This window comes from Pholcus phalangioides, unplaced genomic scaffold (assembly GCF_987345545.1).
Source record: "Pholcus phalangioides strain wild (caught in Gottingen) unplaced genomic scaffold, Ppha-v1.0 ptg000019l_1, whole genome shotgun sequence".
Classification (NCBI taxonomy): domain Eukaryota; kingdom Metazoa; phylum Arthropoda; class Arachnida; order Araneae; family Pholcidae; genus Pholcus; species Pholcus phalangioides.
In genome coordinates this window covers 499,873-517,130 of record NW_028301612.1, presented here as the reverse complement: position 1 = coordinate 517,130, position 17,258 = coordinate 499,873, and the positions used below count along the sequence as shown (strand labels likewise).

Here is a 17,258-nt window from a genome sequence, read left to right as displayed (position 1 = left end):
CTGAAAATTTTGAACACTTCGATCATATCTCCCCGACACCTGCGTTCATCCACCGTAAACATATTCAAAAAAAGAAGTTTCTCTTCATAACTCAAGCCCCGCGTGTCAATAAGTACTCGCGTAGATCTTCTCTGTACCCCTTCAACCAAGTCTATGCCCCTCTTTAAGTATGGTCTCCAAAACCTTACTGCATACTCCAGTTCAGGACGAACTAAGTCTCGGAAAAGCGGAAGAATGACTTTAGGACAATGCGAAGAGACATTTTTGAAAGTGAAACCAAGCATTGTATTCGATTTTTTGACCACCGCTGAACAAGTTAAAAAAAACCTAAGCCGATCGTCAATGAGAATTCCTTTCTTTCTTTCAAACCGATCACAACTCAGGTCTACCGCCATCTGTGGGCACTTTACTACCTAGTGAGTTATGCCAGAAGTGTAAGTGTGTGTATACCTAACAGTCTGAGAGCGGATGTAGTGTTGTGTTTGATTCTTCAGTGCTGCCATCTATACTTCAGAACTGAAGCGAGTGATGTGTTATGATTGAATTAAATTTGAACTGAATTAGAATTCCTCAAGAGAACCGTTGGTTGTTCGAACCAAAATGAGTGACCATGCACTTGTCAACGCTAAACGTCATGCTCCATTCATTTGTCCATGCTCCAATCCTGTTTAAGTTGGTCTGGAGCAACTCCATATCGCTTTGATTCCCTATTACCACTATTAGCTTCACGTCATCTGCGAATTTGCTAGCAATCCCATCGATACCCTGATCGAGTTTATCGATAAAAGGTGAAAAAAGTAAGGGGGCCAAGGACACTTCTTTGAGGAACTTCACTTGAACTCACCAACCAGAGAATTCCCCGTTCACCATAACTCGTTGTAACCTATCTCTTAACCACGATTCTATCCAATTCAGCAAGTTGCCCCAAATCCCAATCACGTATAAACGCTTCCAGAGTTTACCATGTTGGACCAGATCGAATGCCTTCTGTAAATCAAGGAAAACAACGTCTACATTTTTCCCCTTGCCCAAAACCTTCGTCACGTGATCATAGAAGCAAAGAAGGTTAATCACACATGGCTTCCCCTTCCTGAACCCATGCTGATTATCCGAAAATACATTAGTCTCGTGTATCCACTTCACCAACTGCCTTTTCAATTTCAATTTTATTAATATGCTAGATGAATGATAACAATACATTAGGTTAGTGAAAACCACCAAGGAGACACCAATGTCCCATACTGGTTGTTGCAAAGAAGTTAATTCAATAACATTTCAATTATCATACAGTGTAAAATAAAGAGTCACTATGTAGTGATTTTTGAGATTGAAAGCAAAAAATTATGAAAAAACATCAAAATATAGGAAGGGGGTAGGGGTGGAATGCGATTACACAAACACATATAATATATAAAATACAAATATATATAAATAATGCAATACTGCAACGATCACAGGGGGGTGCTTTAGTGATTGTAAAAGAACCTATAAATCAACATACGATTATGTATGAATTGGACTGGCAGAGCAGTTGACAGCAAGGGTATTTTAATGAATAATTCGACCGCGGGAGGTGAAAAGACAGTAAAACACACACACAATAGGGAGTGATTGTGAATCTGAGGATGAAATCAGAAATAATTTTCAATATTGAAAATTTGTAGCAAGTGTTTTTGAAGTTTTTTCTGAAAATTGAAAATGAGGGGGACTGTATGAGATCATTTGGAAGGCTATTAAAAAATTTAGGAATGAGAAAGCTAAAATGTTTTTTGAGGATAGTTTTATAAAATAAAGGCATTGAGTAAATAAAATTGTGTCTATTAGATGTTCTTGAATTATAAGTTGGTTTTTTTAATTATAAGTATGGATCAGTAAAAGTATAGATGTCTTAAAGGAAGGATGTTTAATTGAAGAAAAAGTTCATTTGTTGGAGTGATGTAATTGCTTGCCAAAATTCTAATAACTTTTTTTGTAAAGAAATAATGGGAGCAATATTGGTGACATAATCACTTCCCCAGAGTGGCAGACCATAAAGTAAGTGTGAATGAAACATTGAATAATAATATGTTAACAAGAAAGATTTGTTTACATATGGTTTAAGGTTGAAGAATTTGTGTAAAATGGAACGAAGTTTTGATTTTAAATGATTACAATGAGATATGTATTTTAGGTTTTGATCAATATAAATACCTAGGTATTTTATAGAGGAAATTTGTTCTATACGTTGACAATCGCATGAATTATTACTAGTACAATTTGGTTCATGTAAAATTATGTCATTGTCAATATGTGGAATATTGTGTAAGGAAAAGTTGATAAATTTACTTTTGGAAATATTGATATGGAGATCATTAGCAATGAACCAATTACTGTTACCAAGAACTGTTAACAGATCGGTATTTATATTATTGATAAGTGTTGGGTAGTGATCTCCTGAATAAAGAATTACAAGTATCATCTGCAAACGTGATGATTTTACCCTTGATATTTAAATTACAAAGATCATTGATAAAAATTATAAATAATAATGGTCCAAAATTAGGTCCTTGTGGGACTCCTTTGATTATCTTCCTGACTTTACTTAAACAATTATTGCATTTAACTTTTTGAGTTCCATTAGTGAGATAAGAATGATAAAATTAAAAGTATTTCCTTTAATTCTATAGGAAATTTTGAGAGTAAGATTTCATGATTCACGCTGTCAAATGCTCTTCTTATGTCCAGAAAGATACCTATTGTTTTTCTAGATTGATCAATATTCTTGTAGACATATTCAGAAAAGTTTAAAATAGCAGATTCAGTATTTCTATTTGGTAGAAAACCATGTAGGTTATTGGAGAAGAAATTATTGTTAAGAATAAATCTTAATTAAAAAGAATTAATTGAATAGAAATAATTAAAGATCTAAAGAAATAATAGAATTAAAAAGAATAAATCCTAGTTTTGATAAGTGTTTCAGTTATTTTCGACGTAGGTGACAATATTGAGATGGGCTTATAGTTGCTGAGGTTATTCTGATAACCATTTTTAAAAATAGGAACAACTATAGTTGATTTGAGTGATTCAGGAAATTTACCCCTTTCAACGCAATTATTAATTAGGTCAGCCATTAGTTGATACATGCATTCAGAAAAGCTCTTTAGAATTTTAGTAGTCAAAATATCATAACAAGATGCAGTGTCTAAGAGATTTTGCTATTTTGTAGACTTTATAATTTGATCTGTGGGGGGGCCAGAAAAATTGATTTGTCACTGCGAGGAAGATACAGCTCAAAATTTCCATATTCATGGATTTGTTGTGTAATATTTATGATATGGTTATTAAAATCATTAGTCAGTACGTGCAAATTAGTTTCCGAATGTAGAGTGTAGTTTTTTTTATCATATCCAAGTTCATAATGATATTAATTTTCAAGAGGGATCTCGTCAAACTCCCTAGACCAGTGGTTCTCAACCAGGGGCCATATAGCCCCCCTTGTGGTACTGGGATACTTCGAGGGGGCCACGGAAGAAAATGGAGAAAGGGGCCATGACAGGTGGTTTGGAGAGCTGAGAAGAAAAATTAAGGTGTGAAGAAATAAAGATTTTATATTAGTGACTAACACTTATAGTGAGAGAGAGAATCCAACAAAACCACCCATAAAACCAGGGCCTTCTTTAGGGCATGGACCCACCCAGGCCTTACCGCCTACATTTTGCAACAAGTTCCCTAGGATGGAGTTTTTCTCAAGTCCGCGGCTAAATTTTCCAGACCCCCTTCCCTATATGAAATTTATTGTATGAAAAAAAAAAAGAAGATGAAAACCATATTAGGCCCCGCACTGTAGCTCTGTCAGTCCCACTCTTGTGAGGGGCCTCATGCCCATAAGTGACCCCACCTTATGATATTTTGTATAGTACAATTAATTTTGAAAATAAATAGGAAATATGTAGACTGTTTATTTCCCGCTAAAGTATGGGACTGCCATAACATCACTTTGCCTAAGGAGGGGGGGGGGGCCATGATATTGAGACGGTCCTGATAGAACTCGGACTAGCGGGGAGATCAATAAATTCTAGGCTACTGGTCTGGAGGCCAATTTTCTTTGCAAAATTTTCGTTCAGTATAAATTCACTGAAAAAAATCATTTCAATACGTATAAAGTGTCTTGCTTCTAGATGAGAGTTGAAAACTCTGGGGGTAAGACAGGGGAGCGACGAGAAAAAAATATGGTTCAAAGGGGGGCCACGGGCAAAAAAAGGTTAAGAAACACTGCCCTAGACGATAATTGGACACAGCCGCTCTATTACTCTTTTTAAATATCGAAACAACATTAGCAAGTTTCCAATCCTTCGGGATGATACCCTCAGCAATACTACTCCGGTATATCTGTGCAACTGGCCCCAACAATTCATTAGCACATTCCCCTAAGTCCCTGTGATAAATATCATCTGCTCCTGGTGCTTTGCTTGCACACACATTTCTTAGAAGATTTAGGACCTCCACGTTTTCCACTTGAATATCGTTGAGGATTTTATTACCCCATGCAACACCCGTATATTTAATATCATATCTATATTAAAAATCGACGCGAAAAATTCATTGAAACCAATACACATGCGTACATTGCTCTCTAAACTGGACCTTCCTATTAATGGGGGGGGGGCAACTATCCCCCTTACATCGATTATTGATGTATCTAAAAAGAACTAAATCCAAAATAGCAGTAACCCTAGTCGCTTCTGATACAAAAAATTATCGAGCACAAACTTAAGAAAGTCTCTTTCATATTGATTTCTAGCTGAAAAGTTCTCCCAATCGATATCCGAGTAGTTGAACTCCACTAGTATGACAACCTTCTTACGCTTCCACATGTAGGAAATTTCATCATAAAATTTGGTGATGAAGTTTGGATTCCTATTCAGTGCATTGTAACAAACCCCAACAATAAATTTATGACGTCTTTTGTTCTCAAGTTCAACCCATATAGATTCAATATCACTTCTCTGCAGGTTACACTCTCTAGCTTTCAAACATGTTTTCACGTATATCAACACTCCACCCCCTTTCCTATCAGATCTATTTCTCAAAAAAGTATCGTATCCTGAGATGTGTACGAAAGATTCATCCCCATCGTTTGCCCAAGATTCTGTAATGGCTATAAGATCCAGGCCCTCCACAACTATCATATTTTTTAAAAAATCTTTCTTATTACCCAAGCTCCTGACATTTATTAGCACACATTTTAATTTGCCCGGTGATTTAGTGTGAATCGAGAAGCCATCCAAGTCAGAGGTGGGTAATTCCCCGTCAGTACTGTTGTGATTATCATTAACTAACCCGCATTCCCGACTACATGGTCTGGGAGTAAAAAACCTGACCTAAGACTATCGTAAACCTCCCAGACCCCCCTCTTACTTAGATGGATCCCATCCGAACGAAGCCACCTATCGTTAAATGCGGGAAGCTCCAAGAACATGACCCCAAGTGAGAAGCAAATGCCCTTCAGGCCTAAATTGAAATGGTACTACTTCTATACCCCTACTACTCCTTGGCAGTACTGGAATCACTGTCACATCTGAACTTCCTCCCGAGTGGATAATAGTAAGTCCCCGTACTCTGACAGAGACTCACTAATATCCGCTCCTACCTGATTCGTTCCCACCCACAGGATTACTCGCCCGGGGAGCTTTCGACGATGAAAAACGTCTCGAACAGTGCTAATCTTTCCCTCAGGAAGCGATCAGCTCTTGAAACCCCCGAAAATCTCTTGACACTCTGTTCCCTAACCAGAGAATCGCAGATTAGACACCTATCACAATCCCCCTCTACCTCATTCACGACCAGCCATTCGCCCTCTAAACTGTCGTTGTTCGTGAAGATTGCTTCTTCATCAACAGGTGGCTCTATTATAACCGGGCCCTCTAAAACCCTAGCTTTTCCCCGTAACGTTTCGACCTCGAGTTCCAACCTTGCCCTATCCAAACACTGCTTACACTTGAGACCATCAGCTACCTTCACCCTAGATCAGGGAAACCTCCCGTCGCAAGCTCTACACAACACTAGTCGAGGTTGAGGCATACTAACACTATTGGTAAAAACTAGATAATAATACTTGAAAAATAAGAAAATGAGAAACATTAACATGAAATTAAAATAACGTAAAATATATTACAATGCGAAATATACGTGAAAGATTGCACGAAAATTAAGTAAAATAAAATGCACAACACTAAATCACGGAGAAAAATATATACAGTTGAATCCTGTTTTAACGAATACCGTTATAGTGAAAATCTCGTTTTAACGAACACTTTTCTAATCCCCCAAATAAGTTTACAAAGGAAGAATGCTAGGTAACCTGGAATTATTTTATAAAGAAATTTCGCTTTAACGAAGTGAATCTTCGGTCTCTTGGCGTCCGTTATAACGGGGTTCTACTGTATATACATATATATATGAAAAATATAACACACCCCTAAAGAGTTTTAAGCTATGAAGTACAATTCATACTTATTAGTATTAGTTAACTATCTGTTCACTAACACTGAAACAATAGAGTCCAAATGAAATAAAAGTTCCTGAGAGTACCCGGGAAAAGTATACAATGTACGCTAACACTAACGTCCAAAAACCCACGAATTTATATCAAAGACGCGGGAAATACATAAACCTGGTGAAAGTACAATGAAAATGAAATGAGAGCGAGAAAAAAACAATTTAAGTCGATCGAAAATACAGAATGAAAATAAAAAAATTGAGAGCAATAAAAAGAAAAACCCACTGATCTCGCAAATCCAACGATATGCGAATCCACTAAAAATCCGGCGATGAAATCAAACTAAAGAGTAAATTAAACTCACAATCTAGGAAAATGAAGAAAACACCGTATATATAGGCATGACCCAAAAATAAAAAACACACGCTAAGAAACACACTCTCACGAGAACGAAGAAAAACACAAAGACACAAAATGGCGCACCGACGTGACAGATAATCTTCGGTAATCCCTTGGTAACGATTCCGGATAAAACTACTGCTATTGGTCGGCGAGCGGAGTGCCATAAAAGTACGTCCGGTCCGTACCGTGGCCAAGACGGTAAAAAAAACATAGTTTTTACAATTTTTAATTACTGATGAAACGGAAAATGACATTCATAATTTTCTGGAGCTTCTGGTTCAAAAATTCGACGTGGAAAAATGTAATGTCACTGTTTCTAATCGGTATAGTCATTTCAAATGGTCTGATTTTTTTTAAACGATACTATCTCGTTAAAATTCAAAATAAAGAACAGCTTTGCGAGTATTTAGTAACATGTGAAAAGTTTTTTCTTTAAAAACTCTCTCTGGGTTCCGTGACGTTTGATCATGCGGGAACCCCCCCCCCCCCCAATAAAAAAGAAAAAAAAAGCTGTCATGGTTCCGCCAAACACCAGTTGTAAACTCATGATCTTGTCCATGAGTACTTGACCAAGTATCCTTGGAGACGTTTTAAGGTACGTGAAACAAACAACTTGTTGTTTCGTATTTTATATGCCGGATATTTTTCTATCAAGAGGTCCGTGCCTTCCATTTTGCTGTCGGCGGAGGCTGGGAGACTTCGTTTTATTGGCGTAACGCAGTGTTTCTCAAAGTGTACTTCACGACTCCAAGGAACGTCACCAACATTTTAAAGGGCTTCGTGGTGAGCTGATGGCATTGATGTGGGTTGCTGCGGATGACAAAGGTTTGAGAACAACTGGCATAGAGGGTCCGTTTAACACAAAAGGTTAAGAAAGCTTGATCTAGTCTGTTTTTTTTCCTCAGAAATTTTCGAAATATTTTATTTTTAGTAAATTTAAAAAAAGAAAAAATGTTACGAGGAAAAAAATAAAAATATTCATGAATATCCAGAATATTATCAAGAACGTGTAAAAAATATTTGAATTAATAGAAACTTTACTAAGTAAAAGAAAAATTCAATATCTGTGTATATATGGATACAGGATGAATCTGACCTATTCTGCCAATCAAAAGGGGGTGATAGACGAGCCCCAAGTGAACCATGAAACACCCCACCAACCTTCTCTTATCTCAAACCGTTTTCGAGTTATGGTGGATAATGATTATGGAAAAAAAAATGCGTCAAGTCTGAAAAAAACCAGAATTTGTGAAGTTTCTAAACGATCTATACGCAAACTAAGCACACATTTAAATAGAGCAGAAGAAATGCTATAAGGTTACTCCAATTTCATTTAAATATCTGGTTTTAATGGCGAGCTACAAGCGCTGAGAGATCGGTGAAGTGAAAAATCTAAAATTGTCGCTAAAACCTACTAAAATTACTTCGACGAACGCAGATTTCAGTGATGTATTGCAAACCAAAGACTAACTTTCTCCTGAACTACATGGCCAATGCCATGGTTCTCCAATAATGCTTTCTTCAACATCCTGAAAAATGAAGAGAAATGTTTCTCCTCTTACAATGGCTCGTTACTTTTTTGATGCTCAAGCAAAGAGAAAAACTGAAAAAATGTAACATTCACCCCATCAGAATTTTTGATGACTTTTGTTGCATAAAATATTTCTTGTTGTTAGCACTGAGAACAGTTTAAAGAACATTTTTAAGGGGGGAAAAAAGAAATATTTGGAGTTATAACCTCAGAGAAAACACTTCGTTGTAATTAAAAAAAAATACTTGGAATATTTTAAATATACGTTCACCAACGTCCAGGCTCTAGACTAGCTTTTTCAAATAAGTAGTTGGGCTACTGATTGCCTGCAGGCAGACTTCCAAAATGGTAGCTACTTAACATGAGAATTCAAAAATGTACCTATCTTCACTTTAAAATATTAGAGATGGCAGCACCAGCAATAACACGAGACAAGTAACAACATAAATACGTTAAAGGCCACACAACACACATTCCGGCATGTTCCAATGCGTTAGAAATTCCGTATGTGTAGATATTCCGGAATGTGTACGAGAACCATGTACGGTTAAGTACCCCACTATCACCACCTGTCTGGCATCGAGATGAACAAGGCTATTGACTCCGACAGATATCCGGAAATTTTCCATAACCATGTATGATTTCTTATAATTTCTGCTTTGTTTTGAAACGCACCATACGGAGCCCCTAAAGTTCGCTGACCAGTTTTTCGATACCACTAGACAGAGTGAATGAAGCACCTGGACAAATACCAATTACGTGATGAAGCCCTTAAAACACGTTAGTCCTAGACAATAACTTCGCCCCTCGTGACTTAGTGTTGCCTTCGTCTCAAGCAGTGGCCAATCACGGTGTGCTAATTCTTCCCATGCTCAAATACGAGTAAAGAATGGTGAATATGTAGTCAAACTCTCGGCTGTCAAAATAAAAAGGTCATTTGTCATTTGTAAATTTGGTGTATGATTTTGAGTAGCATAGAGATTGTTATTGGTTCTCCTGTTTGTTTGTTCCTTTTTCATTCAGGTTGCAAGATCAAAGCTCTCCGAGCGAAGACGAATACTTACATCAAGACGCCAGTCAGAGGTGAGGAGCCAGTTTTCGTCGTAACAGGCAGGAAAGAGGACGTGAGCGCCGCCAAGCGAGAGATACTATCCGCTGCCGAGCATTTCAGTCAGATCAGAGCCCAACGAAAGAACAACATGAACGGCTGCCTGGCACCTGGGCCGAATTCCACCATTCCAGGGCAGACAACGATCCAGGTAAGGGTGCCATACCGAGTCGTTGGACTCGTGGTCGGACCGAAAGGCGCGACAATCAAGCGCATCCAGCAGCAAACGAACACGTACATCGTGACCCCGAGCCGAGAGAAAGAGCCCATCTTCGAAGTCACGGGCCTGCCGGACAACGTCGAGACGGCCCGGAAGGAGATTGAGGCCCACATAGCCGTCAGGACCGGGGGCCTGCTGGACACGGTCCCGCCGGGCAATGGCGGGCCGCCCCTCCCTGTCAGCGGAGACGACAACGACTTCCATATTGGCGGGGTGGACCGGGCCTTCGCCGCCGCTACCATCGCTACCAGTAACTACGTCAACTCGCTTTACAAGTCCGACTTCTCCGGGGGTGGTGGCGGATCATTCCCGCGAGACAGCAATAATATCCTGACTACCCAGACCCAAGATATCTTCACCTTCCCTCCACCAGGCAGCACAGGTGGCGGCCCGGGTTCACCGAAGCTCACGGAGCTCTACTCGACGGGGGCCCCTCCACCGTTCAGCAACGGGTTCGGCGGTCTCTACGACGTCGACGAGGGACTTGGGGAGTCGCCGACCTTCGACCAAGCAGTATTTCCCGGCACCAGCAGCGTATGGTCCGATTTCGGAACCGTCCGAAGCACGGTATCACCGCTGTTCGGCACCACGTCGTCATCGAGCACGTCTTCTTCTACGGCCCTCTGCAGGCGGAGCAACAGCCTTGGAAGCGCGGATTCCGGCATATCAGACCCACTCCTGTTGGACCACCCCCCGGCTAGAAGGATCCGTAGCGATCCTATAGCTGACAACCTGGTCAATTTCCCGCCCTTGACATCGTCCGGAAACGCGGTAAGCTCGACCATCACTGGTTTCACGACCGTCACGGCGGGGGCGTCGGTGACCGCGGGCCCCGGTGCGACCAGCACGTGCAGCAGCATAATCACTTCGACCTCGATTCCGGCCGATCCGCTAACGTCGTCCACGACCCTGAGGAAGCCAAAGCGCGACTGCGCCGTATGCTTCGAGAGCGAGGTGGTAGCTGCCCTGGTCCCATGCGGCCACAACATGTTCTGTCTGGAATGTGCCAACCGCATATGCGAAAAGCCCGAGCCCGAATGCCCCATATGCCGCCAGCAAGCCCTACAGGCCATACGCATCTACTCGTAAGAAGCAAAACGGATCAAAAAATGGCCACCAGAATCATTCTTTTTTTTTCGTTTTTTTTGTTAGCATTCCTGAGGCAAACTACAACCACATCTATACACAGTATATTTTTGCCTTTGGGAACTCGTACATTGCCCCTGCGATAGATGGCGCCACGGAAAAACAAACAAAAAGAAAAAAGTTACTTCGCATGGAGTAACAAATTTTTAATGCGTACAAAGAACAGTTTTTGAAGATATTACTGATTACTACTTAATCAATCATTCGTTGTTGTAGTTTTTAATTAAATATATCTCATTGTCATATTATATATTACATAAATCTATATTATTTTTTTGTTTTGGAATTTATTTTTTTAATGATATTTTTTTTTCAGTTTTTTAGATTATGTCGAATATGGTTTTTCTCTTTTCGCTCCCACCGATTCTATATTTTATCGAATAGGTATTATTATTTCCTTTTGTGAATATTTCTTTCGGCTTCTTTTTTCGAAGCATGTTCCACAATTTGAAATACACATTATATAAATATACGAATATAAATATTTGAAATAATAATAATAAAGCTTTTTAGATGTTAGATATTTTAAAAGAACGAAGATGGAAAAATTCTCTCATTTATCGCTTGGACATAGTGTTGAAAGTATTATTAAGAGCATAAATAAAATGAATAATAAATCTATTCTTTCACGTGTTTGTAATTAGTATTTGGCAAGAAATAGTATCGTATTCCTGTTGTTATATATATATATAATATATATATATATATAATTTTTTCTAATATTTATGACAGAAAATGCTTTCTTTTTTTTCTCCCCAATTTTTTGCGGAAGAATTGTCCAATTCCCACTGATCGAAGTGTTTGTCGAAGCTTGATATTCTCTTCCCCCCGTCATCGATTTTAATGAAATTTATATATAAATGTGTGTAATGCCGATGTATGTGTATGTTCCGAGTGCACTATCGCTTATTAGGTGTTTTCTTCAAAAAAATTAATTTTTTTTTATGTAATGAATGTATTTGTGATTGCTGGTCATTTCTTAATCAAAATTGTTTTTTTTTTTCTTCATTTCAATAATTATTTCTGTTTTGATTTGATTCGAAACTGATGCAGTGGGTTTTCATTCGATCATTTTGGCTTTTGGTCCTGCAGGTACAGAACGAATAAATTCAATGATTATGTATAGATGTATTTTTGTATTAATTTATAACTAAAATTGACGTCCATGGGAGCATCCAGAACTTCCTACATTCTCTTATAATGGTTCTTGAATGAGATTAAGTAAGTTTCTTGGCACTTTAATTCACTATACTGACAACACAAGGTATAATTTTGTTATAAATCTGGCGTATGAATCGAACACGCACTCTTCGTTTAAATCCATGCTTCCTATAAATGTTTAAATTGATGTCAAATATTACACACCAGGCAGCTAATTGTGTCACTACGGGATCTTATTAATGGACACGTGAACGTCAAAACCTTGCCAGGGCAGTGCCCCGGTTGCCACAGCCTGTGTGCCATCCAATTTTGTTGCAAGTAGGTGCGAATAAACCAAAAACACACTTTTTGTGTGCATCGGTTTCTTACGTGAATGTTAAAACAAACATATCACATATCCTAAATTTCACTAGGCCCCCCTTAAATGTGAATATAATTTATGACCAAATCTGATTTTAAGAATCTTGAATGTTCGTGAGCTTTGAAATAAACATTTGTCATTCTATGTCTGGTAATGATCAAACTCAAATACTAACGCTATGAATTTTAAATGTCACTATATTAATGAAAAACAGTAGAGAATATTCTCTCTGACAATGCCTATATGAGAAGATTATTCGCCAATGTGAAAAAAATATAATGAGGTCTGTTTTAATATGAGTAGTGACTGGATAGGGTTGAGCAAGTTTTTTTCTGCAAGTAGACTGACAGTACATTCGATAGAGATTCAATTTTAACATGAATCTGGTGTGTGTATGAACCAAATATACACTCTTTATGCGAATCAATGTGCCACATAAATGTCAAAATAAATTTCAGATATCCAGAATTTGACTAGACATCAGAAACAGCTATAAATGATTTCGAGACGAGAATGATTTTGAGCCATCTCTAAAAACTTTCAAATTCATGCATTCAATCATTTACGAATTTCGAAGGCAGATGCAGCACTTCTTGTACACATAACACACAGATCTCAAAACAATGATGTTTCTGTCAGATATGCATCATTGCAAAGCACTTTCAAACATGCCGGTTTGTTAAAATGTTTTCAGAGGAATGCTTACGAGATGCATGTGTGGTGTAAAATTTAATTAAAAAATGAAAATAAATTATGTTATGTCACCATAACACTTATAATTGCTATAACTCACTAAATCAGCTGTTATGGATGGCATTGGAGGCCTTCCTTTGATGGTAAATTATCAATGAAACCAGGTATACCATATCAACCTCATCAGCTCATCTGGCCAAAGTTTTGGCTGTTCAGTAAAATATCTTCAAATGATCAGATTTTTGCTATAAAAGTAATTAAAGTTCATAATCTGCTAATATATAACTGCAGTAATCAATTGATTAATTAAAAATGTACTTGGAATTAAGAAATTCCTTATCTAAACCAAGTTTTCGAATGGAAATCTATTGCTAATGATGAAGTTTCTTAAATTTGTTATTGTTGTGAGTTTATTTGCATGCAGTGTAAAAATACGCTAAAAGAACTAGCCATCAGAAAAAAAAATGTACATTTGTCTTCCAATTGCTTTCATTACATGAAATATTTTTTTTAAATATAGATATTTGCATTTTTTTTAAATGTATTATTTTGTCGATATTTGTTGTATTATTATCATTATTAATATCATTTGTTATACTTGTTAATTATATATATATTGGTTTTATTTTTTTCTTTCTCTCACCCATTTTTCTGTTGTGAATGCGTTCTTCCTTATTTTGTTTGTTGTACATGCATATATATATATATTAAAATTATAGTATATATATAAAATATATATTGATATTTGCTATCGAAGAAAATATTTAACGAAAAAAATTTTTTTTAAAGAAAGGAAATTTTTTGATGGCATCTCACCCATGATATCTTTCTCCATTATAATATATATATTATGATGTAATATATATATATAAATATATATGCAATAAAAAATGCTGTGGTGATTTTTCGATTAAGACTCGAGTGTAATAACGATAATAATGATATGTCGGTTTACGATTTTTATGGGGCATGTGTGTGTTTGTGTGTATGTGCGTACGTCTCTGTCTATGTATGTGTGTTTTACGAGTGCTTTATGTGAAAAAATCTTTAATATGGTGCACAATGAAGTTAATTAATTAATTTAGAAGAATTCGATGAATTATTCTTTCACCTATTTGATCTCTGTGTTGTAATAATGTTGAAAAAAAAGGAAGACGTATTAGGCTCTGAACACATTTTTAATATAAAAAAGAGATACCTTGATTATCTTTAATAGTTATATATATATATTATAATATATATATATTTAATATTTATATGAATCATTCCATAAATTCATTGTATGCTTGAAGAGAAGGGATTTTAATAATAAAAAAACAAAAACTCTTTTCCGACTTATGTGTGCACAAGGAAAATATCTATATATAAATTTATGAATGATATATTGAGATTTCGCAGAAAAATAAAAGTATATAATATTATATATATATTATGATAATATAAGCTGAAGCCAGTAGTGTACATAGTGCTGATGATTTATCGTCATTATGTGGTCACACGAATTCTATATAAAAAAAATTTGTTGTATGATTCCGGTTGTATTTTTTGTATTTCGCACAGAGGTGATGTTGAAGGGAAAGAGGCTTCGGCACAATCAATGTCGGATATGTTTAAAGTGATACTTGGCTCTGACATCCAGGTATTGCTCGAAAATGAGCATTTAGCTCACCCTCGACAGATAAGTCCAAGATAATGTCACTTTTTTTCTTTTCCAACATCACCGCTGGTCTCATAGAATATCAGTTTGTAGGTTGTTTTCTACAATCAGTGATGTAATTGAGAGCTTTTTCAAATTTTTATGATAGTATTGATACGACTCATATATATATAGTAAATATATTCTTGCTTTCTTGTCTTGTTTCGTGTGCACACCCTGATTAATAACCGAAAAATAGATATATATTATCATTTCTCCCATTTCACTTATTAAATACCCCCTTCTCTTTTGCGAGGATTCGTGCGTTGATCAATCAATTAATAATTATTATCAAGTGTTAATAATAATAATAATAATCAATACGCATGTTTTTTATCCGTGTGCATTCATGTACGCTACTGATCTAGATGACTGGAAAGGTTTTTAATTGCTCACAATACGTCGTAAAAAGTGTTGTAGTGTGATGATTATTATCATTGTCGAGAGATGCTTATAAGTACCGTTGCCTTATGAGGAGAACTATAAGTATTAATAATAATTGCAGGCAGATATATCATTTCTGGATTTGTTTGTATGTTTATATGCGTGCCGTGATGAGAACTGACATTAGCATTTATATTAATTTCGAAAATTGTTCAAAATTAATTTGAATTTGGTTGTATATCTTGTGTGCACATGTAGGACGGAGAAACAATATATGTGTGTGTTTGTATTAAAAAAAACAAAAACAAAATATATACGCTCAAATATTCGTCGTTATATATGTGTGTGGGTTACATAGCGTTGTGTCTCAGTGGAGTTTCTCATTCCCGCCCCTCCATCATCATTATAGTATGTTACCTGACCTTCGCCCAAAATTCTATTATTTGGACATCCCGTATTGTTTCCCCCCCTCCCACTGGCCCATTTGCCCTTTATTACTAGTGATTTGATTCGTCCCCAAAGTGAATATAAAAGAGTTCCATGCTAAAAAAATATATTATTCCCATATATTTTATTATTCAAGTTTTAAACGAAGAGATAATAATGATAAAAGAAGCATCCAATGAGCAAAATGTATTTTGAAGTTTGAAATAATGAATAAAAATTGTATCTTGGTGTGAAAAAATTGTGTACTCTGATAAAAAAAATGAATAAAAATGTTACTTTTTCACAATTCACATATTCACCTTGGTTGAGTCAATCTTTTATGTGTGTAAGTTTCATTTATATTACTGAAATTTGCGCATAAAATATATAAATATAGTTCTTTGAATGTGAAAATGATCGATTCAGACATTATTTGTGGAAATAATATTTCCATGAATGTCTTCCAAAAAATGAAATAACTTTTAAAGAATTTGTTTTTACCGAATGAAATGATTGGTTTTTCCAACTGTGCCGCACAGTTTGAATTATTTTTTCAAGCACTACCTTGAAAAAAAGGAGGAGGTACGTGTGTGCTACTTTGGGAAGTTCTGGGGAGCTTAGTTCAAATTTCGGAACCTAGGAAAAGAAAATGTAGAAGGGGTCTTCACCGTGGGCCATTGGTGTTTTAGTCAAACCCTCCAGCCACTAAGCTACACACTTATAAAAAGAGCTCGGTGGGTCACAAGTGTTTCACGGGTCATACATTGAAGACGGTATAAATTTTGAAGGTCTGGAAAGGCGATTGCTTATTTTGGAAGCTCTAGAGTGATCCTGCTGGGTTTAAAGTCTCCGGGAAAGACACAGTGGAATTTAGAAGCTCAGGTTAAGAGAGTTCAAAATTGGGAAACTCAGGATATAAGAATGTAGAATTAGGAAGCTCAGAGACGGAGAGTGTTGGTTGTGGAAGCTCAAGAATGGCAATTATCGATTTTTCTGAAGGCGAGTGTTGGTTGTGGAAGTTCGGGAGCGCCAATTACAGATTTTGCAGACGAAGGAAGAAGAATATTGGGAAGAAGGCTCGGGGCAGGTGAGATGAATTTTGAAATTCTTGGAAGGCGAGTGCTTGTTTTGAAAGTTCGGATAAGACTAGTACATATTTTTAAATCTCTGCGCAGGAGAGTGCAGAACTTGAGGAGGCGAGTGTTGGTTGTGGAAGCCCAGGAATGACAAGAATAGATTTCGCAAACGACTGAAGAAGATTTCAGAAGCTCTGGCAGGGGAGTACTGAATTTCGAAAGTCTGGGAAGGTGAATGCTCAATTTTGAAAGCTCTAGTAAGACGAGTGGATATCTTTAAATCTTTGGACAGGAGAGTGCAGAACTTGAGAACGCGACTGTTGGTTGTGGAAGTGCAGGAATGTTAAGTACAGATTTTGGGAGCTCTGAGAAGGAAAGAGCAGATTTTGGAAGCCAAGTGCAAAAGAATATTGAATTTTGAAAGTCCAGGTAAGAATGCAAGTTCTGGTTGTTACAGCTTTCGTATGTCTGAGATGGTGAATGCTGGTTTTGAAGGCTTAGAAAGAGGAATGGGGGGGGGGCAGAATTTTAAAGGGACGAGAAAACAAGCACTTATTTTGTAAGTGCAACAGTGCG

At 36.9% G+C, this 17,258-nt stretch overlaps 1 protein-coding gene across 1 annotated transcript in view; it reads left to right on the top strand.

Moving 5' to 3' along the window:
• Window positions 1–15,921, top strand: part of LOC149071068 (RNA-binding protein MEX3B-like) — a 31,125-nt gene extending 15,204 nt beyond the window's left edge. The window contains exon 2 of the mRNA XM_089248069.1: window positions 9,435–15,921. Coding sequence (XP_089104195.1) covers window positions 9,435–10,828 — 1,394 coding nt within the window. The 3' untranslated portion in view covers window positions 10,829–15,921. The remainder of the gene's footprint in view (window positions 1–9,434) is intronic.
• Window positions 15,922–17,258: the final 1,337 nt, after the last annotated feature.